Source organism: Cololabis saira, chromosome 9 (assembly GCF_033807715.1).
Source record: "Cololabis saira isolate AMF1-May2022 chromosome 9, fColSai1.1, whole genome shotgun sequence".
In the NCBI taxonomy this organism is placed as follows: domain Eukaryota; kingdom Metazoa; phylum Chordata; class Actinopteri; order Beloniformes; family Belonidae; genus Cololabis; species Cololabis saira.
Genome location: NC_084595.1, coordinates 2,314,567 through 2,341,743, shown reverse-complemented (window position 1 = coordinate 2,341,743; position 27,177 = coordinate 2,314,567). Strand labels below are relative to the sequence as shown.

The 27,177-nt window shown below is 42.2% G+C and overlaps 2 protein-coding genes across 2 annotated transcripts in view; both read right to left on the bottom strand.

The window, feature by feature from the left end:
* Nucleotides 1-793: 793 nt before the first annotated feature.
* Nucleotides 794-9,821, bottom strand: LOC133450819 (phospholipase A and acyltransferase 3-like). The gene is made up of 3 exons (XM_061729724.1): nt 9,795-9,821; nt 1,213-1,333; nt 794-1,035 (listed from the first exon to the last, which is right to left on the bottom strand). The coding sequence occupies exons 1-3, from the start codon at nt 9,819-9,821 to the stop codon at nt 794-796; spliced, it is 390 nt and encodes a 129-aa protein (XP_061585708.1).
* A 10,839-nt stretch (nt 9,822-20,660) lies between these two features.
* Nucleotides 20,661-27,177, bottom strand: part of LOC133450818 (centrosomal protein of 120 kDa-like) — a 65,511-nt gene continuing 58,994 nt past the window's right edge. Inside the window, exons 21-24 of the mRNA XM_061729722.1 lie at nt 25,543-25,576; nt 24,755-24,838; nt 23,985-24,050; nt 20,661-20,735 (exon numbers count right to left, since the gene is read on the bottom strand). Of these exons, the coding sequence (XP_061585706.1) occupies nt 20,661-20,735; nt 23,985-24,050; nt 24,755-24,838; nt 25,543-25,576 (259 nt within the window). The remainder of the gene's footprint in view (nt 20,736-23,984; nt 24,051-24,754; nt 24,839-25,542; nt 25,577-27,177) is intronic.

The window sequence follows — 27,177 nt, the reverse complement described above, 5'->3', positions numbered from 1 at the left end:
ATGCAATTAAAAAAACAGCTTAAGAAAACTCAAATATCCTATCTCAAAATAATTTAATATTCTGGGAATCTTAATCTTAAACTGTAAGCCATAATCAGCAATATTAAAATAATAAAAGGCTTGCAATATTTCAGTTGATTTGTAATGAATCCAGAATGTATGACATTTTTGTTTTTTTAATTGCATTACAGAAAATAAAGAACTTTATCACAGTATTCTAATTTTCTGAGACAGTCCTGTAGAGAACAATACATGCAACACTAATAATAATAATAAATAAAAAAAAGAATGCACTGAGAGGAGTTAAGAAACTGAGAAATGTAAATTGTTTTTTGTTTGTTCAGTCTTGTATGCACTTTTACTGTTAAACAATTTTTTACTGTCAAATGAATAAATCTGTATATACATTCATTTTAACATCAAGATTTTACATTTCATTCTTTGTACAAATCTACGATTTCATTCACATTAAACGTTTCAGTGTGAATTAAAAGTCCATCGTCTGCTATGGATTTTTTGTCGTTCCAATCACAATATTTACATCAACCTGCTTTAGGTATGTAATTTTTCCCAACTGAAAGCTATCCTATTCACTACTATCTCAGATAAATTGCAGACTATTCCTTAAATAAAAATCATAGAACTGTGGGAAATGCACCTTTTAAAAAAAAATGTTTGGACCCCCCCAATGTCTATACCATGGTTACGCCCTTGACTCTAACACAAACCACCAGGAGAAACATGTTCTAACGTACCTGCTGACTCTAACACAAACCACCAGGAGAAACATGTTCTAACGTACCTGCCGACACTCAGGCTTGCCGTAGCGCATCTCAGTGGCGAAGTTTTGAGAGTTGTACTTCGACAGGTCGTACTGCTTCTCTGTATCCACCAGTGAACAGGCCTTCTCCACGATAACAACAGCTGGACGAGGTTTGTATTCATTATCCAGGAAATTGTTGACTTTCCACTTGTCCTTCTTCACCACGTCCTTCAGCTTCTCCTTCAACACAACGCCCTTACCAGCCCCCAACCCTAAAAGGATGAACCATGAAGAAAAGTGTTTGAGCTGCAGCTCACTGAGATGATGCTGACACCTAAAGATGCTGACATGGTTCTACGTCTGCTCTGTTGCTGATTCACACCGTTGAGCATCTGAGAACAACCTGAAACCTTGTTTGGTTTTGTTTCAGTCTGACATGTTGGAGGAACCAGGAAACTCACTGGCTGGTCCGAGGTGAACGACGTTTCTACCACCAACATAAACAGCCCAGTGTTTACCATCACCACAGGAGATCTTGATCAGGTCTCCAGGTTTGACCTCCTTTTTAGCCTTCAGTTAGAATAAAAACATTCAATGAAGTGATTGTGTGACTACAACTGAAAGAATGATAGAAACAAGCCAGTCAACCCAGTTGTTGGTTTGAACTGGAGTTGAACAAAATTAACAAATACCAACCCCACCCAACACAAGCACAAATAAAAAATGAAATTTACAAACCGTGTCAACGCATTCCCTGATTGGAGCGTTGATGCAAGCTGGAAGAAAAACAGAATCAGACACCAAAAGTGAGTTCAGATCCTCAGACAAATCTAATAAAATCTAATTATATATATATATATATATATATATATATATATATATATATATATATATATACATATATATATATATATATATATATATATATATATATATATATATATATATATATATATATATATATATATATATATACATACATATTGGTGTCAAAAGTACACACATTTGTTACTTAAGTAGAAATATAGATACTGCAGTTTAAAAATACTCTGGTAAAAGTTGAAATATCAACTTGACCTCTTTACTCAAGTAGAAGTAAAAAATATGTGCTCCAAAAACTACTTAAAGTTTAAAAGTATAAAGTAACTTTTGAAAAAAAAAACAGCCATATGCCACTATATGAATTGAAAGCTCAATTTAAACACTGATTAGTTCTACAATTGGCCCGAAATACAACACAATCATTAACCCATTACTGTGAAAGACAAAGTCACTCAAGGAGCATGTTCTTTCTCAAACTTTATTGTATTCAAAACTGGGCCCAGATTGGAAAAACAACAACTAAGTTTCAACATTTTCTCTAGAGACAGCGAGAGAGAGAGAGAGAGAGAGAGAGAGAGAGAGAGACAGAGAGAGAGAGAGAGAGAGAGAGAGAGAGATTCTGCACAAACAGTAGTATGAGGTATTCATGTTCATCCCATCAAAAAATAAACTTAAAATCTTCCTGCCTGAAAAATTCAGCCCTGAACCCCATACCAGTCACAGCTGACAAGTCAAGACCAAAAACTTAAATGACAATGAGCTCCACATCACTACATACAAATCCCTTAAGAGGAACCCTGGTTATTAAGACTTGTAGTCCCTAATTAGCCACAATTGTTCTCTTATACTAAAATATGTTGTTAGAAACACATAAAATAATCGAATTGCTTTAAAAATCTACAATGTTTATCACATATTTTGACCTGCGGGAGGGGCCATGTTTTACCTGCGCAATGCATTCTGGGGGCGATGACGTAGAGCGGTGGCTCTTGGAAGGTAAGCCGCGTTAGTTTAACTGGGACAGGTATCTAAAACATAGATGAGCAGCATCTCCCGGCCGTGGAGGCTGACGAGGGAGCCCATAAGACGTCTCGGTTCAGGCAAACTGGATCAAAGTTCTGTGATGCACGGGAGATCTGCAAAAATGATCAATGTCGTGCGCATCTTACCAGTGCATTAGGCAACGGCGTAGACGGCGTAGGCTACGAAGTAGACGGCGTAGCCGTGGCTCTTGACCCTACAGCGCACCGCCATCCGCTCTCGCCGCCGCCGGGATGGAGACGCCGGTGGGCAGGATGCACGTTTGGGTGGGCTTAGCCCACCCCTCTCCCCCCCTAAAACCTGCTTCGGTGCTGGGTCCAGCGTTTGATGACAGACCAGAGGCTGAAGGGACTGGCCCGGGACTTTGACCAAACGGGAGGCGCAGACTTCGTGTCAAATAGGCAAGAACATCTTTAACTGTACAATTTCCTCACAGAAATTTCGAGAGTGCCACGGCGGGCTGCTGCACATTTGTGTACATTTTACAAGCAATAAAGGTGAAGGACTCAATACCGAGTCCAATGACACCACCCATGACTCTCTATGTTAAACCATTCAAAAGATATTGGACTATAACGTATCGGCCAATCATAAGAAGGGGCGGGGCTAAATTGCACCAATGAGGGTCAATGACTCAATACTGAGTAATATGACACCACCCATGACTCTGTATGTTAAACCATTCAAAAGATATTGGACTATAACGTATCGGCCAATCAGAAGAAGGGGCGGGGCTAATTTGCACCAATGAGGGTCTAGGACTCGATATTGAGTCGTATGACATCATCCATGACTCTGTATGTCAAACCATTCAAAAGATATTGGACTATAACGTACCGGCCAATCAGAAGAAGGGGCGGGGCTAGTTTGTATATATAATATACAAATGTAAATATTTATATGTATAATGATAATAATATACATATATATACCATGAACCTGCTCCCAGCAGGACTGGGGATCATGTAAGGTCAAAAGGTCAGGGTTCAGATTTCTCCATTTTCCAGGGTAAAGTATTATGAAGTCTGTACTGACCAGGGGCCTCATCTATAAAGCTTGCTTGCGCAGAAAAAGCGCCTGAAAGTTGCGGAAGCTGCCTTCTACGCAAATCCTCGGATCTAAAAAGAAAAAACTAACCGGAAAATCTGCTTATCCTTACGGCAACCAGGACCCTCCCGTAAGAATTTACTTAAGACACGGGGAACTGGCGACGCAGGCTGTGAGGTGGTGAAATGAAGCCAGATTCATGTCATACTCTTAATAATGTCATCACGTATCACAACATATATCAGACTTATAATAATAAAATAATAAAATAAAATAAAATAGCGCTGATCGTGTTCCTCTGTGTGAAGCTCAGTCAGTCAGGACTCTGGTGCTGCTGGAGCTGCAGCCTCTTCATCCACCGCTTTAGGACAGAACAAATGAGGGGTTGCGTTTAGGGGCCCCACGGAGCCTCTCATTTCTTCCCTAAAGGGACTCAGATTTTTTTTCATATATATGAGTTTTACGCGCGCGTGAAACCTTTACGTGCGGGTGTTTAAGCCTAAATTAGGGTCCCGCGTTAGAACGACGCAGAGCCTACGGCGTAGGGTACGCGGCGACGCGCACCTACGCCGTAGGCTCTGCGTTGGTGACGCGGAACCATAAATCAGCCCTGAGCAGCTCTGAGGGGAGACGGGAGGGAGGAGGGGGAGCGGGGGGTGAAGCGGGGCTGCGGGGCCATTTTCGTATTGCTTTCATACAGTGTATTGATAATTTGCAATTTAAGGCTGAGCCTACCGTTAGTTTTTAAACTGTAAAAAGTAAGGGGGAAAAAAACATGATTTTGAAAAGACGGGGGGTACGTGTGTCCCCCTGTTGCGCCGGCGTGCTGTCACTCACTCGCTTTATTTTATTGTATACTATTTATATACTTATTCTAACTTTCACTGTGACCACCAAATAATGTGGTTTTCCTGTCCTCCACATCATCTACAACATCTAGGTCTCCATGAAAGTCAGTGTCACGGTGGCTGCTACTTCTCATTCATTCTGACGCCAAACAGGCTGCAGGAAGCCACTGCGCATGCTCAGCAGGCTCATCCATATGCATTTCTGGGCGTGTAAAGGGCGGGATATGAGGCGGATTCAGCTACGCAACCTTCCAGCTGGACTGCGTGGAAGTCTGCGTGCACATGGTTTTATTGATCCGGATTTTTTTTTGCGCACGGCATTTTCGGCTTTTGAGTGTACGTGCACTTTTAGTATGAATCCTACGCACTCCATTTTAAATGAGGCCCCAGCCCCCCAGTCTCGCACTCAGAAGGCACGCCGATTATTTCCAGTGGCCAGCCGCGGTACTGCAACAAAAAATCCCATGGGGCCCAGAAAGCTTTTTTTCCCATAGACCGCAATAGTAAAAGAGAAGCCTCTAAAACTGTTCACAGGACACCTCCAGCTGTAATCACCGGCAATGACTAATCTTTGTATTCTATATTTTTAAGTCATGGACTTTATATCCGTCAAAAATATTTTATAACGGCCAGAAAAGTCAAAGAAAAGTCTCTTTCTGGCCGTGACGTCACGGCTGACGTCACAGCGGTGTCCGTGCATTCCACGCTCATGTATTATATTAATATATATTATATAATTATATTATATTAATACATTAATAATATATGTAATACTATACATGTAATAATATACATTAATTAATATATTATATTAATACATATTATATTAATATTCGTGTCATTGCATGATGGGAGGCCCCAGAGCATCATGGGAGGTGATTCAACTGCGCATGCTCTATGGGCCCGTGTAAGCGGAAGTAAACCCGGAAATCAGACATTTTTTCGGCACATGCGCTGGCTGAGCAAAATGCATTGAAATGAATGGGCGGCCATTTTTTGTCTTGGATCCAGTTAATATTATAGATCCATGGTAGTGACTGTGTCATGTGACCAGTTCTGGGTCACATGACCCAGAAGCCTGCTACTGTATATATACTGTATATATACCGTATACAGAGGGGAGGGGTGACTCATCAGAACAGATAAGCTTCTAGAAACTTCAGAAGCCTACTATATACAGAGGGAGCGGGAATGACTCAGCTAGATTTTCGGTTGTGACAAACCTCAAACCACTCCACTTTGTGATCAAACCGTAGCTCTTAGCAGAAAAATGAAAACATCGTGAGATACGGAGAACCCAGCAGATTCTGTCAATCTTATTTTTATTCAGGTATTCCTTAAAATGTGCTAGTAACGGCAGTTCGAAAACAAAAATGAGATTTTTTTGAACAAAACTTCTTTTTTACATTGCAGTCAATGGAGACAGAGGCTGGAATTGTCGCTGCTTTAGCCATCGCCATTTAAATTTTGTGCACACCCCGCCTGTCAAAGTCACATTTCATGAATCTCAACATGTATGTCTACATTCTGACCAAAAATTATCTTTCTAGCTTTTACGGTTTGGCCATGAGCTCGAATTACAAATAAAAATTATGTTAATTTTTTGAATTCTTCCACACTCTAATCAATTTGAACTCCCACTCTAGATTTGACAAAATGTGGTTTCCAGTCCTCGCTTGAGCGCTCATATCTTGAAAAGTGTACATTTTAGGAAAAAACAGTTCCAGGTTCAGAGAGAGAAGAGAAGTTTTCCTCCGTTTTGAAGTTTGAATGACATTTCTACGTGCAAGTATGAGAAAGATCCGTGACTCAGAAAAAAGGTTAATTTCATCTTTTTTCTCCCATCCGCTTTGAATGGCGCCATAGGAATGCATGGTATGATCTCCCCATTAGTTTGGAAATTTGGAAATGTTTTTGCACTTCGTGCAAAAACTATTTGTGCCATCGCTCTGAAAATCCACAGGACTGTAGTTAAATTCAGGGCCTACAACTTTCTAATTTGGTTCAGAATTTTTCGAGTAACGGTGTGCGAGTGGTGAGGCCCCAAAGTTCTCCCAATGCATTCCGGATGGGTTTTAGCGCGCACGTTTGTGCACGTTGCGCAAAAACGTGCACGCCAATTGCTTATAAAAGTCATAGCACACGATTCCCGCAGTAATAAACCCGCAGAATAACATTAGTGCCTCTGGCCTGGAGGCCGTGGCACTAATAACAAGAAATATCAAGTCAACAACAGTAGGCAATACAGCAGGAAAAAGAAATACCAGCTGGTCAGACCTAAGGAAGATAAAAAAGTCTGGGTCGTGTGCTGGGATCGACCCAGTGTATTTTACTGATAAAAGATACCTGAGGCTCCAAGAACTTCTATAGTAGCTGAATCCTTTACTACAGTGGACACAGATCACTTGGGATTTGTCCACTGTTCCATCTGGGAGAGTTTTAAAAGTAAAATGTCCATTTTCTAACCAAACTGTGTTTGTTGCTCTTGCATAGCGTGTAGCAGCTGTTGTGGGCGGAGCCGTCGCTGACTCGTGTCTTAATAACAGGCTTTGTGATTGACAGACGAGTAAACCAATCACAAACCAGCTTTTCCTCAACACTCCACCTCCCAGTCATTGTGACGGTTGTGATTGGTTTGTTGTTTTGGAGCCGGAAGTGCTGGAGTTTTTTCGGCTACGGAAAAATATATTTTTGCGTTATGCGTCAAACATTTTAATCGCATTAATACGGCGAGGAATTAACGCTGCATTAACTCGTTAATTTATATTTATACAAATGTAGGTGTATGTATACACTCTCTCTTTCTCTATCCATCTAAAGAGAGAGAGAGGGAGAGAGATAGAGAGAGATAGAGAGAGAGAGAGAGAGAGAGAGAGAGAGAGAGAGAGATAGATAGATAGATAGATAGATAGATAGATAGATAGATAGATAGATAGATAGATAGATAGATAGATAGATAGATAGATAGATAGATAGATAGATAGATAGATAGATAGATAGATAGATAGATAGATAGATAGATAGATAGATAGATAGATTGTGCTGTGAGAATGCTTTGCTTATCCTGCCTTAGAATTCGACTTGCTCTTCTAAAAAGGTTTAATATCTCGGGTAACATTAAAGAGAGAAATGGCCAGAACGCCATGGTTGGTCTGAGTACCAAAACAACAGTCCAGTGGGACTAGCATATGCAGGACTTGAGGTCCATAAAAGTGTTGTAACACTGAGATATTTGTGAGAAATAGACATATACTGTATGTAGAGGAACTGTTTTTATTTTATAAGTGGGGATGACGCGCTCTCCCAAATACTTGAGGTATATTTCATTTCAGTAAGAATCGACTCGCTCTTCTTGCATCAACAGGAATGATTTGTATGCTCTGAAGTAGACTGATGGCTGGAAGAATTAGCAAGTGATTTGTGGGTAAAAGTGAGTGTAATTGAACGTTTTTTTGGAGGGATCTTACAGTAAGAAAATGGAAAGTGTTTGGGAAGTTTTTCAGTAAAAGAGTCAGAGAAAGAGTTGACTGGTCTTTAAATACATGTATGGTAATCACGGTACCGATAGTTTTATTTGTTAGTTTTATTTGTTACTTAATTAAATATTGTTAAAATAACTAAAAGCACTTCAAACTCCCTCAGATCTTTGGAGGGATGAAAGTAGACGCCGTAATGCAGAATCCCAAATAGCTTCGCTTACTGATCAAAATAAAAAAGCTGATGGCTCTACTAGAAGGATTTAAAAACACAACGCAGACAAAATTGAAATTAGAGAACCAGTTAAATGATAAAATCAAAACCTTTATCTGGTGAAACTGATTAAAGAATCAAGTGACGATGACACTTCTGATGACGACTGGATTTTACAAAAATCCAAGATCTGTTCCCTACAAAATTTGGAGCCAAATAATAGTAAGAGATTTTAAATAAATGAACAAAAATGGCTAGAGGAAACAGCTGTTAAACTAACTTTGCCACATGATTTGAAAAGTAAAGTACTTGATGCTTGGAGAATTCTCTTTAATCCCACAGCTGTTGCCAAAATCACACCGAGCAAGCTCAGAGCTTTTTATTGCCTTAACAGTTCAAAGGGAAGTAAATGATAATCCCAGAGAACTTTATGCTAAAATAATGTTGACAGCAAAAGAGAATTGTGGTCTGTCACGAGATCAGATTGATGGATTTCCTCCAGGGTACATGCAAAATATATATTTGCTAATTGCCCTCAACAAAGGGTAGAGCTGGATGACGCAAAAAGAATCTGTAATGTATGAAAATACTAATGTTTGTCAAAAGTGTTTGCGGCAGGGGAGGCGCAGCAGAACCAGCCAATTAATTAATTCACACCATCAACAAAAGGGCCCCACATCACACCTCTGAAACAAAGGAAAATGAGAACTGCTGGTGAGCCCACATAATCTCTCTCCTGCCTATGGTAACTTCATAATTTAATTGCATGGAAATCTATCTGTGAGCCAACTATAACGTCTCTGAATGCATGTATAACTAATCTCGAACTAGAGGTGTCAAGTAAGAAGTACAATCACCTCATTACCTTACTTAAGTAGAAATTTTGGTTGTTTCTACAGGAGTATTTTTGAACTCTAATATATATACTTCTACCTGAGTAATGAATGTGAATACTTTTGACACCTCTGTCTTTAACACTCGTCCTGACCTTTCCTGTTTTCTTCACTGACGGCTCTGCTTATAAAAATGGAATACCATACGCAGGTTATACAATTTGTGATAATTCTTAATTGTTGAAAGCGCCGCCTTGCCCCCTCCAGCTCCACCCAAGTAGATGAAACTATATACACTGATCAAAAGGTAAAACTGTTACAATCTATAAGGATTCCAGATATGCTTTTGATTGTGTACACAATTTTATATATTGTGGGCGAACCGAGGATTTATCACATCCTCGGAGACACCCGTTAAATGTGGTTAATTGATTGGTGAACTGTTACAAGCCTGTCAACTACCTTCATCTATTGCTTTGTTAAATGTGAAGCCCACACCCAATCCATGGACCCTGTTTCACTAGGCAATGCTTCAGCTGACCATGCAACAAAAGAAACTGCCAAATTTGGCTTACCTGTCTATGTAAAACTTTGCCCTTCTATACCCGCTAACGACCTGGTTTCTCCTAATGATGTAGCCCTCCTACAAGAGACTACTGAGGTAAAGAAACACGGATTGTAGCATTCCAATGGTTGTAAAAATGTAAATAATTTGTGGGTCAGCAACGACGGCCGCGTTGTGAAACCCACATCCTTGTGCCTGTGAATAGCATGCATGTCGCATAGCTGATCACAGTTAGCAATCACAGATGAGCAAAAGGGGGAATGTGTCAGATAGTGTTGAAAGACTGATAAGCTCCAAGATTTGCATCCTATAAAAATATTGCAAACATTATCAACTATTATTTCATCCATCTCGACCAGTCATTGATGTTGCTGAAATCAAACTTGCCCGGCGGGGCTAACTGCGGTAGCGCCGGCAACGGTGCTGCTTCATCTCCCATTCTGTCGTCGTCTTTTCCTTTCTTTCACTTTTCCACGTGTGTTCTTATTTAAATCCGATCTTCTGACACCATGTTATGTAACCGTCATCAACTTTATAGATTACAGATAAAGGATGAGACGGAGAGGTGCGTTCAGTTTAACTGTTTACTATTTTCCAACTCCCGGCATGCATCGGTGTTACATACAAAACGGTCCGTGTAGAAAACCCAAACCCTTACAGGACAACTTCCCCCCACCGTGACTTTTTTGAAGCTCTGCAAATATACTTTATTCATAAACCAAAATGATAGGGATATGAAATTGTTCTTGGATGAAAATGTTCTTGTAAGAAAATGTTCTTGTATGTGTAGAGCATTTTAAACTGGACTTAAATGGACAATGTTGACACCCGTCAACACCCATTAGGAAGCACAAAACTCACGCCTCATGAAAGGATTATGGGTAGACCTATGACCATACCAAGCAATTCAGTTCAATATATGAAGAAGATGGACTTCCATGCCATGGATGAATCCATGATATCATTTTGTTCTACTCTATCCTCTACCATTCAGCCAATCCACAGAAAAGTAAAAGCTGTCCAGTCTCCTCCTAGTGGCAAACCATGCCACAACCCGGATACTGGGTTTGTGTCAGAGAAAACCTCGCTGGTCCAAGGCTCAACACGTCCTGCACCACCGACACTTAAGTGTGAGGGGCGCTAACCTGGTTCCACGCATCCCACTGCAAGAACACAACTCCTCGACCATGCACCGGAAATCAGCCGATTTTTTCTTCTTCCTGTGGCACCTCGTCTGAGCCATTGAAAGAAACGACGCAGGCAAGGAAAGCCCGGAAGTCAGATACATTGTACACACCGAGACATTCACATCTGTCACAGGAACAAGACTGAGAAAACTTACAGAAACCTCAAACAAGACCTATTACTTCATGTGATACCTGTTACATTTTGAACTTCAATACCTCTTAGGAGCACTGCACCTTGTCACAAACCCCCACAAACGAGACAATTATACTGTGACATCGAGATGTGACTCCACATACTCTCCTTCTGAAGCTGTGATCAAAACTGAATGTTGTATTTTTATACCTGACCAAAATGCCACCATCCAAGAAATAACGGATACTTGATATTTGAATTTGTTTTGTTGGCTTGTTGTAATTTGACTTCTGGTCATATGTTTAAGGTTCACTTGCAAAGTATGTATCACTACTCCACTGTAACTCAACAAAATTAAAAAAAAAAAAAGAAAATTGTGAATTGATGAAGCATTCCAGCAGCACGTGACCCCTGCAGGGACACAACGACGCCTTGCGGAGCATTCCAGCAGCGCGTGACCCCTGCAGGGACACAACGACGCCTTGCAGATTGCTCTGGCCTCATTTCCCCCTCAAGACATTGACGTGCGAGTTCCAGCTCCTGAGGACCCCTGCCAGGACGAGGACTTGCAGGCAGCGCATTGTCTCACTCAATGCTCTAGACATTGTCACGCAAGTTCTGGCGTCTTGCATCCCTGCCGAGACAGGCACCGGGGGAGTGGCTTCCACTTCCAGCTCCTGCAGAGACGAGGACTCGATAAAATATACGGACTTCCTGATCAGGGGGTAGTCCCGAATTGGAAGATCACAGGCTTCTTGTATAAAAACTCTGTTGTAAAATCTCTCGGGGTCGGCATATCAACCAGACTTTGGTCTGTGTAGATCGGCCCACCGCCGGATGAATAAAAAGCTCATAAACCACAAAGCGGACTTCTGAAATGGTTTGGTAAATTCCTCAACAGCAGATAGCAAGGATTGGCAGAACACCGACTCTTCTTCTCTGAATCTCCATTGCCGTGGTTACCACGTGGCAGTTGATCCAGCGCAATGATTTTAAAGTTACTAGGCAATTTGACTGAACTTGTTTTCTAGGTGTCGGTTAAAAGTGATAACCTACACCTGCCAGCCAATCAGGATCAAGTATTCACACAGACCGTGGTATAAGAAAGAATTATACATACCTACAAACTTTTTTTTTGTACCTCCATCCAGTTTAGTCTCTGAACTCTTCAGAGTTAATGACTTTAGTTCAGTGAGAGTTTAGTTTAGTCTCTGAACTCTTCAGAGTTAATGACTTTAGTTCAGTGAGAGTTTAGTTTAGTCTCTGAACTCTTCAGAGTTAATGACTTTAGTTTAGTCTCTGAACTCTTCAGAGTTAATGACTTTAGTTCAGTGAGAGTTTAGTTTAGTCTCTGAACTCTTCAGAGTTAATGACTTTAGTTCAGTGAGAGTTTAGTTTAGTCTCTGAACTCTTCAGAGTTAATGACTTTAGTTCAGTGAGAGTTTAGTTTGGTCTAGACCAGCGGTCTCCAACCAGGTCCTGGTTCCACCGTCCTGCCTGTTCTACATGTTTCCTGCTTCAGAACAGCCTGATACAAGCGACTGTGTCGTTAACAGACTTGTTCAGACCTTGATTACTGGCTAATGATGAATGAATTAGAATCAGGTGTTTGAGTGTAAAACATGCAGGACAGCAGCCGAGGACCAGGTTGGGACCGCTGGTCTGGATCACTCAGGGAACATTTATTCCCCAAATAAAAACAGAACGCAGTCCCTTTTAACAAATGATCAACAAAACCCTTCAAAATAAAACAGAACGATACAGGAATGAAATTAAGAATAAATATTTGTAGACTTACAACCCATAATGAAGCGAAGGATTCAGGACGGCTGCAACTGCTGGACTGACTGAACTGAAAGTAAAAGCGTGCTTCTATATCTTTTCCTCTTTATCCAGACAGCAACACATGCATGACTGCACCCGGCCACACCCTTCATCAGTACATCACCTTCACTTTCCACCTGCTCTCAGTCACAGAGCACTTTTTCCATTTCTCCCATCAACTCCAACAGATTCCAGCAGATCCAAAGTAAATCATAATAATCGCATTTAAACCAGACCACGGACACCTTCTCCATTAACCATCACGGACCCCAATTCACCGCAGACCATTAACATGGCACTCCTGAATGTCCGGCCCCTTTTAAACAAAACTTTTATTTTTAATGACCTGATTTTAGATAATAAGATTGATTGTCTCTTTTTATCAGAAACCTGGCTGGGCACTGATGCACACATCCTTCTCACTGAGGCCACTCCACCTAATCTAAACTTTTTATTTTCTATTAGGAGGGGTAAAAAAGGTGGTAGTACAGCCTCTATTACTGTAGACTTATTTATAATGAAAGAAATCATACTACCCAGTTATACTGCATTTGAGTACCACGCCTTTGTTTTTAGTACGCCATCACCATCGCCCGCATGAACAAATCGGTTGTCCTCTTTCTAGAGAAGGTAGAACAGGCAAACCGTCTGGTGGAGAGCGGGATCACTGTGAACGGCTTGTTTGAGTCAGTGCTGCCGCTCATGCAGCCAACAAGCCGGATCACGCTGTCAAACGTCCCGCCTTTCATCAGCGACGCCTTCCTGATCAATGAACTATCTCGTCACGGTAAAGTTGTGTCTCCGATGAGGAAGATGCTGGCCGGGTGTAAATCACCGTTGTTAAAACACGTTGTGTCGCATCGGAGACAGGTGATGATGATCCTGAACAACAGGACAGAGGAGTTCAACTGTGTGTTCAAAGTGCGGGGAAGAGGGACATCAAGCCCGGGCCTGCCCGAAACGGGCCGGCTCTGCCGAGGCGGGGCACGCCCCGCAGAGTGCGGGGGACGCGGCGGCTACCGCCGCCGCGGGTAGGCGGGGCAGCCCCATACCTGCGGCCCCGAGCCGGACTCCCGACGCTGCACAGCGGGAGGGGGACGGGGGAGAGAGAGAGAGGCGGGAGGAGCAGAGCAGACACACGGAGGGGAGTGAGGAGGGGAAGCGCGAGGCTGAGGAGAGAGGCGGCACGGGTGAGGTGGTGGGAGAGGCAGCTGAGGTGAGGGATGAGACAGGTAAGGTGGAGGACGAGACAGGTAAGGTGGAAGGTGAGAAAGATGAAGAGAGTGGTGGGAAAAAGGGGGATGAGGTGGAGACAAGAGAGGTGGAGGGTAAAAATAGCGAGGAGAGGGGTAAAAAAAGCGAGGAGAGGAGTAAAAAAAGCGAGGAGAGGAGTAAAACAAATGAGGTGGAGGGAGAGAAAGGCGTGGTGGAAGGTGAAACAGTCGCAGGTCAGATTTTAGATTTAGGAGCAAAAAAGAATGTGACAGGTGAAGCAGAAAGGTTGGAGGAGGAGATGGAGAGAGGTGAGCTGATGGGAGAGAAGAGGGAAACTGTGGTGATGGTAGGCGGGGAGAAAGTGTTGGACAAACAAGAAAAAGCTGATTTTTCTGGGGACAGAATGGGCGAGTCCAACAACGCCGGTGCATCAGGAAGTGTGTGTGAGAGTGCACGCTTTCCTGCGCAGAGACGCAGCAAGAGGCAGAGCTCGCTGTCTGAGGAGGGAGGCTGTAAGGCCGGGCGGATGGACCCCCCAGCAGCCACCACAGCAGACAGCGACAGTGATGCTGAGGCATACATGTCTGGCTGCAGTGGCGTTTCCAGCGTCACTGCAAGTCAGGAAACAAGATTGTATCCTGAAAAAATGCTGAAAAATTATCTGGAGCAAATAAAAGGTATAAGAGGAATAAATATTGAAAAACATTTCCCAGATAAGCTGCTATTTTTGAAGTCAGCAAAATATGTTATTAAGAACAAAGCCACCACTGTTTTAACAAATCAGGAGGTGTTTAGACTGAAAAAACTCATGGTTAAAGTGAAAAAAGAGCTTGATTTTTAGTAACATGTCTGCTTTAATACTGTCTTTTTATCTTTTTTACAGTTGTTTTTTTAGCCTATCCAGAATGGATTCTTTTAAAGTGGGGACGCTGAACGCGAACGGCGCCAAGGTGGCAGAGAAGCGGGCTTTGGTCTTTGACACAGCAAGGAGGAAGAAGGTGGATGTATTGTTCCTGCAAGAGACACACAGCGATGTAGGCAATGCACCTGACTGGGAGAGAGAATGGGAAGGACAGGTGGTTCTGAGCCACCACAGGTCTGCAAGTGGGGGGGTAGGACTCCTGCTGTCCAGGTCCTTCACTCCTTCTTCACTTGAAGTGGAGCACGCGGAACCAGGGAGATGTCTCGTAGTTAAGGCACTTTTTGAAGATAGAACACTGGTTTTTATCAATATTTATGCCCCGAATAATGGAGCAGAGAGGAAGAGCTTCTTAGAAAAAGTAAGTGAAAGACTGAACAGCTGTTCATTGGAGGATTTTTTAATTTTGGGTGGGGATTTTAACTGTACAGAAAATGGTTTGATGGACAGAAACCACACAGAGCCCCATCTGGGATCCCAACATGCACTGAGGCAGCTCGTCCACTCTCATGGTCTCGTGGATGTGTGGAGGCGGACGCACACAGACTGCCGTCAGTATACATGGTCTCACCTAGGGGAGGGGATCATCTCTATGGCTAGACTTGATCGGTTTTATGTTTTTAAGAATCATTTTAACGCATGCAAAGGTTGTCGCATTGTGCCAGCCGGTTTTACAGATCATGCTCTAGTTTTATGTAATATTTTTATAAAAAATGTTTTACCTAAAAGTGCTTATTGGCATTTTAACTCTGTTTTAACATTTGATAAGGTTTTTAGAGAGGCTTTTATTTTTTTCTGGAAAGGTTTTAGACTTAGGAAAAACGATTTTAAATGTCTTAGACAGTGGTGGGACCATGGCAAGACTTTAATCAAACTTCTATGCCAACAGTATACGCTCAATGTCACACGCGATGCATGCAGATCTATTAGAGAGCTGGAGAATGAGATCGTGGACTTGGAAACATTAAGTGTGTCCACAGAAAATCGAGGATATGTTGAAATCCTCAAGTCCAAAAAAATGGCCTTAAGAGACCTGCTGGGTACTAAGGTACAGGGCGCATTGGTCAGGTCACGGATCCAGAACATAACGGAGATGGATGCCCCCTCCAGTTTCTTCTTCAGTCTGGAAAAGCAGAATGCGCAGAGCAAACACATACACTCGTTTTTGAGTGACACGGGGCAGGAGATAACGGAGCCGGGCCAGCTCAGGAAACATGCCACAGAGTTCTACTCCAAGCTCTATTCTAGCGAATATGAAGAGAGGGGGGAACTGCTGGACGATTTCTGTGGCAAGCTGCCTCAGGTCTCAGAGGCAACGAACAACCTCCTTGACAGGCCGCTCCAAGAGCCGGAGCTTTGCGCCGCCCTGACTAAGATGCAGGGACGGCGGGCTCCAGGCCTGGACGGCTTGACTGTTGAGTTTTATAAGGCCTTCTGGGACATTATATCAGCTGATATGCTGGAGGTCTTTAAGGAGAGCTTGGCCGAAGGCTCAATGCCAGTGTCCTGTGGGAGAGCGGTGGCGACCCTCTTGCCAAAAAAAGGCGATCCCCAGGACATTAAAAACTGGCGCCCCGTGTCACTCCTCTGTACAGATTATAAGATTCTATCCAAAGTGCTGGCTACCAGGCTGGGGGAGGCGCTGGAGGAGGTCATCCACCGTGACCAGACCTACTGTGTACCCGGTAGGTCCATGGTGGACAATGTCCACTTAATTCGAGACGTTTTGGACATCTCCAACCTTTTGGGACTTAACACTGGTTTGATTTCACTGGACCAGGAAAAGGCATTTGACCGTGTTGAACACTGCTTCCTCTGGAAGACTATGGAGAAGTTTGGGTTCCGCATGAGTTTTATTGCCAAGATCCAGGCATTGTACGGAGGCATTGAGTCTATACTGAAGCTGAACGGCAGTCTGTGTGCTCCCTTCAGGGTGTCTAGAGGCGTCCGGCAGGGCTGTGCTATGTCCGGCATGCTCTATACACTCGCCCTCGAACCCCTCCTCTGCAAAATACGCTCAAGCATTGACGGTTTGATTTTACCTGGTTTTAATAGGAAAATTGTTTTATCCGCTTATGCCGATGATGTCATTGTGATGATAAGAACTCAAGAGGATGTTGACATTTTAAATACTCTTATTGATTCTTTTCATGTTTTATCAGCGGCAAAAGTCAATTGGCACAAAAGTGAAGCCCTCTCTGTCGGCCAGTGGAGTGGGAGCCTCCCAGTACTACCCCAGAACCTTTCATGGAAAAAATCCGGTATAAAATATTTAGGGGTGTATCTGGGAGGGCAAAGCACAGTCCAGAAGAACTGGGAGGACGTACCATCAAAAATTGAAAACAAGATAAAAAAATGGAAATGGTTACGTCCTCAAATGTCTTTCAGAGGTCGTGTCCTGGTGGCAAACAACATAATAGCTTGTACACTATGGCACAGGTTAATGTGCCTGGAGCCGCCACCAGGACTACTGGACAAGATCCAGAGTTTACTGGTAGAGTTCTTCTGGGACAAAAAACACTGGGTGTCTAGGGGGGTTTTATCTTTGACGAGGGAGGAGGGGGGACAGGGCCTCATCCACTTGACCAGTAGAACTGCCACCTTTAGAATTCAGTTTGTTCAAAGGTTTTTAACAGGTGCGACAGATCTTATGTGGAGAGACGTGGCCAGCTGCATGTTTAGACGAGTGGGTGATTTGGGCCTAGATGCTGCTCTGTTTTTAACTGATCTTAAATTGATAACGTTTAATGGGGTTCCTCCATTTTATAAAAGTGTTTTTAAAGCATGGGGCCTTTTTAAAAGCTGTTCAGGTGGAAGCTCTAACTCTCTGTTCTGGCTTTTACAACAACCGGTGATTCATGGTGCCAGACTGGACATCTCCTTGGAGGCCATGCCGGGCCTGACGGCAGCCCGGCTCCGCTCCGGGACGCTGCAGCTGAGGCACCTGGTGGATGCAGCTGGACCCGATCTACAGGGAGCAGAGGCCTTGGCCGCACAGCTGGGGGTCCGGTCTACCCGGCTCATGATGAGGGCCCTTCAACTCTGGAGAGAGAGACTGGACAACAAGGAAAAAGTCCTCCTCGAGAAGTATGGCAGAGGCACAGAGCCCGTACAAGGGGACCCTTTTCCAGACCTCCAGCTGACCCCCCAGCTGGGAGAAACATCTGGCCCGTTGCTGGAGAGGGCGACAACAGTGTCTCTACACAACAACAGCAAGAAGACACTGTACAATAACTGTGTCAAAGTGTTGTGCAGGAAGGAGTTGGACAAAAGGACTGTGTGCGCATGGAGCAGGAGGATTGGAGATGGAGAAGCTCCATGCTGGGAGATCCTTTATACCCCCCCAATCAAAAAGCAGACTGCAGACCTGCAATGGAGGGTGTTACATGGTGCTATTGCCTGCAACGCTGTGGTCTCTGTTATTAATCCAGCTGTGTCAAATGCCTGCCCGTTTTGTGGTCACCCTGAAACGATTTTTCATTTTTTTATTGAGTGTGAGAGACTTTCGAACTTCCACACTCTTTTAGCTCAGGTTTTTAGCTCTTTTAATGTACAGTTTTCAGAAAAAGTTTTTATTTATGGACACAGAGAGAGAAAGGTAAACAAAAAGAAGTGGCAGCTCCTCAACTTTGTTTCTGGCACAGCAAAGCTGGCCATTTACGTGTCCAGGGGGAACAGGGTTGAGGGGCGGCCAGGTCAGGACGCAGTCTCTTTGTGGCGCTGCAACCTCCGCTGCAGACTGAGGCTGGAGTTCGAGTTTTACAAAATGTCCAGTGATATGCAAACTTTTAAAAATGTTTGGTGTCACGATAATATTTTATGCACTGTTGAAGACAACCACATTTTAAATTTCACTCGGTTCTTAAAAAGTTAATTTATTGAATAGTTGTGTGAAAATAAGTGTATTTAAATGTGTTGTTCTTAAATAGTGCTCTTAACTGAAAACTGTACATGTGTGAAATAAAGTTGATTTAAAAATCAAAAAATCTTCTTCTTCTTCTTCTTCTTCTTCTTCTTCTTCTTCTTCTTCTTCTTCTTCTTCTTCTTCTTCTTCTTCTTCTTCTTCTTCTGACAAAAGGAGGGCCTTTTTGGCCGGGTTACAACAGGTCCTGGAAGCAGATCTAGTGATTCATAAAAGAAATGAAGAGTTTCGCGGCAATCATGTGTTATTTAGACGCTGCATCGTCTGTGTCCGTGTATGCCCTCATGCGCTGCATTACACGGAGAAACGGCTCGCAAAAAACCTCCTAATATCTTCCGAAGGACTCCAAATGACACCAAACTTGCCTGGGTGAGTATACAACCATAAAAAATGTCATAAATAAGGTCCAGGTTGTAAAAAACCGAACTTTCCCTTTAAAGAAAAACGTGATTCCTTTATTCTGTGTTCTTCCACTTCCCTCTGGTGGTAGAGCGGAGAATTACATGTGCATTTGACGTTTACATGCAATTGGGGGGTCATGCATGCAGTGGTGTAAAGTAAGAAGTACTTCGTTATTGTACTTAAGATTTTTGAGAATTTGTACTTTTATTGATACTTTCATTTTTCTGTACTTTTACTTTTACTTCGTTACATTTTCAAGGAAAAAAATCGTACTTTTAATCCGCTTTTTTTAAAATTGGACACGTCGTTACTCGCTACAAATTAAAGTCTTACATTAAAGGAGCCGTCTGTAAGAAATGGCCAAAACTGGTACTGCAGTCACTTTCCAAATATTGTTGAGCGGCGTGTACCCTCCCCCTCCTCCCCCCGACCAGAGGTTGCCAGGTAGGCTGCAGAATGCAGCAGGAACGTAGGCTGCCATGGCTGCCATAATTAGAGCCGAGCTGGCAACCCGGATGCTGAAACAATACTGACTTGGTGATTGGGAGATAGGTGGAGGATGGAGCTTCAGAAACAATACTGACTTGGTGATTGGGAGATAGGTGGAGGGTGGAGCTTCAGAAACAATACTGACTTGGTGATTGGGAGATAGTTGGAGGGTGGAGCTTCAGAAACAATACTGACTTGGTGATTGGGAGATAGGTGGAGGGTGGAGCTTCAGAAACAATACTGACTTGGTGATTGGGAGATAGGTGGAGGTTGGAGCTTCAGAAACAATACTGACTTGGTGATTGGGAGATAGGTGGAGGGTGGAGCTTCAGGCCAAAACAAAAAATGACAACATAAACATCAGTTGAGGGCTGCAACTCCTCTTTTTAAACTGGAATATCCTGGCTTGAGTGCTGTTGTCAGTGACATAAGTATTTGAAATTAACATGATTTTTAAATGTCTGTTGACATATCGGGGTCATTTTATGATTCGTTTTATTATTGCTCTTACATACAGCTCCTTTAAATGAAAATGAAGGCTATTGCCGTGAGAACAGCACAGCGGGGGCCTATTTATGGTTCCGCGTTACACTGGCGCAGAGCTACGGCGTAGGGTATGCGGCGACGCACACCCTACGCCGTAGGCTCTGCGTAGGGTGTGTGTCGATTTAACGCTGAACCATAAGGCGGATGGGAAGGAAGGGGGGTGAGTGAATTGCCCGTGATTGCCCGGCGGCGGCTCCGTGACGAGACACCTGGACGGGGCGACTCGGCCTCCATACCGAGAAGGAGACGCATCTCCCGGTATAGTTGCGCCGCAGAGGCGGGCCGGCAGGCCGGAGGAACCGCCGTCGCGTTGAGGACCGACGAGGTCCAGCGGCAGGCGACGCGTGTCCATGGGCACCATTCTTTCATTCCACCCCTTCTCAGGTGGTTTTGGCATTTAAAAGTTCAATCAGTTCAAAAGTCTCCCTCATCCTCCTTCAGCTGGGGTTGCTTAGTGTGGTCACTGCATACTTCAGCCTGGGGGTGGACCTGTCAGCGGGTCAATGGGTTACAGCAGCAGTGATGAGCAAAGGGAGAAATTAAAATGGGGTAATGGAGACAAACGCTAAAAGGGTCAGAATAATATCACCATTATTTAGAGTTGTAAGCAAATTCTTGGAATAAAGCCACTTTCGACAGCATGACAATGTTGGGACTTCATTTCTTTTCAATCCTTTTGAAAATAATTTTGTACTTTGAATTTTGTACTTTTGTACTTAAGTACATTTTACACCATGTACTTTTGGTACTTTATTATATTTAATTTGAGGTATTTTTATACTTTTACTTAAGTAATGTTCTTAATGGGTACTTTTTACTTTTACTTAAATAATTTTCAAGCAGTACTTTTACTTAAGTACAATATTTTTGTACTTTTTCCACCTCTGCATGCATGTAACTTCTCCTCCTCTAGGCTACTGCTGATTTCTGATTTTATTTCTGATTTTATTGCATTTATATTGAAATAAAATCGATTTGTTCTATTTTGATTTCTTTTATACAAGGAATAAATATTAGTGGAAGAGTGCGGTTGTGGGAGTAGTGGACTGTGATAGGCTGAGTAGTGAACAGAAGGTAAATTACACTAAAGGTTAAATTTCCTCTTGCTCCATCTGGTGGACAGAAGGTAAATTACACTAAAGTAACGACCAACTCCCCATGTGGAGAGGAGGGAAACTTCCTTTGGCTCCATCTGCTGGATAAACGCTGGAAATGCATTACTTTATTCCAATAGATGAAAAAAGAAGGCAAACATACACTTCAATTGAATTGAAATTTTATTTCGAATATGAAACAGAAGTCAAAACAAAACAACAATAATCAATAATGAATAAATGTTTGTTTTCTGCTTCTTTTTCCCCAACATCTAGTAGGCTAATTCCAGTTTTACTTATGCAATAGCACGATAGCGTTCATGGGAAACGGAGAAGCGCTCTCCCGCGGCTGGGCCCACATGTCATGGGTGTAGTTTATTGAACTAATTAATTTATTTCAAACATGTATATAAAAAACGAAAATAAACAGCAACACCTTCATATGCACATAATTTCGAAAAAGGAGTAGGAAGAATTTACACTTTTTCCTAGTTCCTACCCCTTTATAACTCTATGAACATTATTGCTATTATTATGTCTACACAATATCCATATAAATATAGTCTATATAAATACTACGTAAACATGCCTATTACTACATAATGATCCATATAAGTATATAGAAAATATAAATGTTACATAAATATTATATCAATAGATAGAAAATACAATATATGGCATATATAAATATATATGCTACGTAAACAACAAATATATAACATATATTACATGATTATAATTATCCATCTCAACATATAATATACATATAATATACTACATAAATATCCACATAAATATAAACATATCTTAAGCAAGTATAATATACCATTTTTCCCTATTTTATTAGTTTATCACACTCCTCGTTAACCCATTTCCTCTTCCATATACCTGTTTATAAATCATTTTTTGTATCTCTTTTTAAACACATTTATGTTAGTACTTTGTTTAATTTCCTGCCCCAAACATATTAGGTTGTTTTTTTGGTTTGGGAGGGTAAAAGAAAAGCCATTGAGATAAAATAGATAAAAACAGGCGTTTCCTTCTTCATGGGCCGCCGTCCTGCGTAGCTGAGATGTTTCACTGCTTTCACAGACCTGATTCCACCCAGTCCTGCCTCCATCCCCGGGTCTGCACCAGTCTGTTCATCATGACACACACTTTAGGATCCAGGTGTTGAAGCAGGAAACATGTGGAACATCTGGACAGCCGACCTCGGGGACCACGGTTGTCCAGTCCTGCTCCAAGTTTTACTTTCTTCCCAAGAATTCAGACGGGAACATCAGTAATGTGCAGAAATGAAAAACAGGAAAACTCATCACAAATAATGTTCTACAAATAAACCTGAGAGAGATTCCACATAGAAATACATCTTACACAGTCCGTTATCTGCTGAACTGCTCGTGTTTTTACTATTATCTCCATGTTATTTGCTCATGTCACTGTGATTGAAGCTGATGTGATTCAAACAGGAGTTAAGACCTGAGCCAGTAACTGAAACTGGGGTTTGTCGTTGACAAACAACTCAGGGAAAATGTCCATGGTTTTCCCTGAATCCGTTTTTGTCCTGATTCCAGTCTGGTCCCCTCAGTCTCTCTTTATAAATGTCATAATGAACCTGTGAGTTGGTTTTCCACCTGCGTTCAGGTCTTCGTCTCTTGTTTCAGCTCTGACCGGTGCAGCATCTCCAGGGAGGTTTCTCTTTAGCAGGGATCCCCTTCACCTCGCTGGGAGCAAATCTATCAATAATACTCTTAATTTAGGGAGGTTTCTCTTCAGCAGGGATCCCCTCCACCTCGCTGGGATCAATGCCATCAATAATACTCATCATTTAGGGAGGTTTCTCTTTAGCAGGGATCCCCTTCACCTTGCTGGGAGCAATGCCATCAATAATACTCATCATTTAGGGAGGTTTCTCTTTAGTAGGGATCACTTTGACCTCGCTGGGAGCAATGCCATCAATAATACTCCTAATTTAGTCCAGCAGAGAGATGGGGAGGATGGCTGGGATGGGGCTTCATTCCTGCCTGTTATCTAACACCTGGTTTATACTTTATAGAACAATATTTGGAGACAATTAAAACACATTGGTTTAGCGTCTGTCTATCTTTCTATTTATGTGATCAGAAATGATCTTTAATCTTGGATCTTCAGATTCAGGAATCAGAGATAATCAGGACTGAAATACATGGAAACATATTCAATGTCATGATAAAGAAATCCAGCATCAATGAACATCTAAAGATCTGTAAACACTAAGTTGAAGTACTTTCATGAAACAAAACAAAGAAACAAAGGATTACTTTTTAATGTATGAATTTTATTATTGATTTATCTGATCAGCTTCAATCATATTTGTGTTTACATCATATGAAATATTTGATTTATTTGACATAAATATCATGCTCCTCGTCAGTTGAAGAGAAAAACATTATTGATTATCTTGTCTGAACTGGCACCTTCATTTCTGAAGTGAGGTCATGTGGATTTGACCAAACTTTATGAAATAAGAATCATGGATTTAAATGCAAGTTACTTTTACTTAGTTTTTAATGCCTGACGTCGCTCAACTACCTACTGCTACTGCTCCTCCTACTACTAATCCTGCTACTCCTGCTCCTGCTGCTGCTCCTACTAATGCTCCTACTGCTCCCACTCCTGCGCCTACTACTGCTCCTCCTGCTACTCCTGCTGCTGCTGTTACGTCCTTCACCTGCAGGAGGAACAAGAACATGTTTTACACAAAACAAGATGATTCATGTCCTTCAGAAACGATCCACAACTCTGAACATTTATGTGTAGCACATCTAACACAAACCACCAGGAGAAACATGTTCTAACGTACCTGCTGATTCTAACACAAACCACCAAGAGAAACATGTTCTAACGTACCTGCTGACTCTAACACAAACTACCAGGAGAAACATGTTCTAACGTACCTGCTGACTCTAACACAAACCACCAGGAGAAACATGTTCTAACGTACCTGCTGACTCTAACACAAACCACCAGGAGAAACATGTTCTAACATACCTGCTGACTCTAACTAACACAAACCACCAGGAGAAACATGTTCTAACGTACCTGCTGATTCTAACACAAACCACCAGGAGAAACATGTTCTAACGTACCTGCTGACTCTAACACAAACCACCAGGAGAAACATGTTCTAACGTACCTGCTGATTCTAACACAAACCACCAGGAGAAACATGTTCTAACGTACCTGCTGACTCTAACACAAACCACCAGGAGAAACATGTTCTAACGTACCTGCTGATTCTAACTAACACAAACCACCAGGAGAAACATGTTCTAACGTACCTGCTGACTCTAACACAAACCACCAGGAGAAACATGTTCTAACGTACCTGCTGATTCTAACACAAACCACCAGGAGAAACATGTTCTAACGTACCTGCTGACTCTCAGGCTTGCCGTAACGCATCTCAGTGGCGAAGTGTTGACAGTTGTATGTAAACAGGTTGTACTGCTTCTTTGTCTTCACCAGTGAACGGGCATTCTTCACGATAACACCAGCTCGACGAGGTGTGTATTTATGATCCAGGAGATTGTTGACTCTCCACTTGTCCTTCTTCACCACTTTCTTCAGCTGGAGCTGCTGGATCTGCTGGAGCTGCTGGATCTGATGGAGCTGCTGGAGCCTAATACTCCCCCTAAAAGGATGAACCATGAAGAAAAGTGTTTGAGCTGCAGCTCACTGAGATGATGCTGACACCTAAAGATGCTGACATGGTTCTACGTCTGCTCTGTTGCTGATTCACACCGTTGAGCAGCCGAGAACAACCTGAAACCTTGTTTGGTTTTGTTTCAGTCTGACATGTTGGAGGAACGAGGAAACTCACCGGGTCCTTGGAAGTGAACGATGTTTCCATCACCAACATAAACAGCCCAGTGTTGATACACACCACCATCACGGAAGATCTGGAGCAGGTCTCCACATTTTTTGGGCCCCTTTTTATCCTTCAATTAGCATAACATAACATTCAATTGAATAAAGTGATTATGTGACTACAACAGAAGGAATGATAGAAACAAACCAGTCGACCCAGTTGTTGGTTTGAACTGCAGTTGAACAAAATAAAAAAAATAAATAGAAAGTTGCTATTGACTTTTATACAGACCCCCCCACCCCCACACACACTCCCTCCGACAAGCAAAAAAAAAAAAATGAAATTTACAAACCTTGTCAAAGGACGTCCCCATTGAATCGGCTAATCTGCGGAAATATGGAAGAAAAACAGAATGAGACACCAAAAGTGAGTTCGGAACATCAAACGCATCTTTTAAGTTTGTGATCTCCAAAAACTTCTTCTTTGCTATTAAAATATCAGATCTATTTTTTTCCACACATTTTCAGGCATTCATATGGTAAATAGGAAACAATCTATACAACAAGGAGAGAGAGCGAGAGATAAATATATTCTTTAGAAAATGGAAGTACTGGAGGAAAACAAACCCCCAGACAGCAGAAATCAGTACATCCAATAGATTTGTAGTTTCTGCAGGTTTGTGATCTCTGACAGTAATCACCTCTGAACTCTTCAGAGTTAATGACTTTAGTTCAGTGAGAGTTTAGTTTAGTCTCTGAACTCTTCAGAGTTAATGACTTTAGTTCAGTGAGAGTTTAGTTTAGTCTCTGAACTCTTCAGAGTTAATGACTTTAGTTCAGTGAGAGTTTAGTTTGGTCTAGACCAGCGGTCTCCAACCAGGTCCTGGTTCCACCGTCCTGCATGTTCTACATGTTTCCTGCTTCAGAACAGCCTGATACAAGCGACTGTGTCGTTAACAGACTTGTTCAGACCTTGATTACTGGCTAATGATGAATTCATTAGAATCAGGTGTTTGAGTGTAAAACATGCAGGACCAGGTTGGGACCGCTGGTCTGGATCACTCAGGGAACATTTATTCCCCAAATAAACACAGAACACAGTCCCTTTTAACAAATGATCAACAAAACCCTTCAGATAAAACAGAACGATACAGGAATTAAATTAAGAATAAATATTTGTTAGACTTACAAGACATGATGAAGTGGAGGATTCAGGACGGCTGCAACTGCTGGACTGACTGAACTGAAAGTTCCTGCTCTTTATAACTCGAACAACATTCTTCCTTTTCCTTTCATTTCCTTTTCATTACGTAAAATCATAAAATCATGTGTGTGTGTGTGTGTGTGTGTGTGTGTGTGTGCCGGTGCTACTGAGGTAGATGCATGTGGTAATCTCTCACCTAAACCGGTTTGAGAGGATGTGGAACATGAACAAGCCCACCCAGTCACTGAAAAGATGTGGGGATTAAAAGTGTCATTTTTGTAGAGCAAATGTTCAGATTTTGGCTCCTGTTTGTATTGTTGTTGTTTCAATCTCTGGGAGCTGGTCAGGTTGAAATATATCAGTTTTTTCGCACATATGTTCAATATATGAAATAAATTGCAGTCGCATTTGAATGCAGAAGATGTGTCTGTGTCGGGGTGGGGGGGTCGGGGGGGGGGTCGAAAATTCTGTTACGTACAAAAGCGGGCCTGGCAAAAAAAGTTTGGGAACCACTGCGCTATACAAATAAAGACTGATTTGATTTGATGTGATTTGATTAAAACTAAGAGACAGCTCTTCCCTGTGTAGGTTTCATAATGATCATAACTACATCCTTCTTGAGCTGTTGTGAAATTAAACTGACAAGGTAATGTCTTATAAACCACAATTTAAATTAGAATCCAATAGAGTTGACTTTATTGTCCCTGTCCATGGACTATATTTACAAAAAAACGTATCAACTTAGAGAAGATAAGAATGACTAAAACGTAAAAATAACAACATA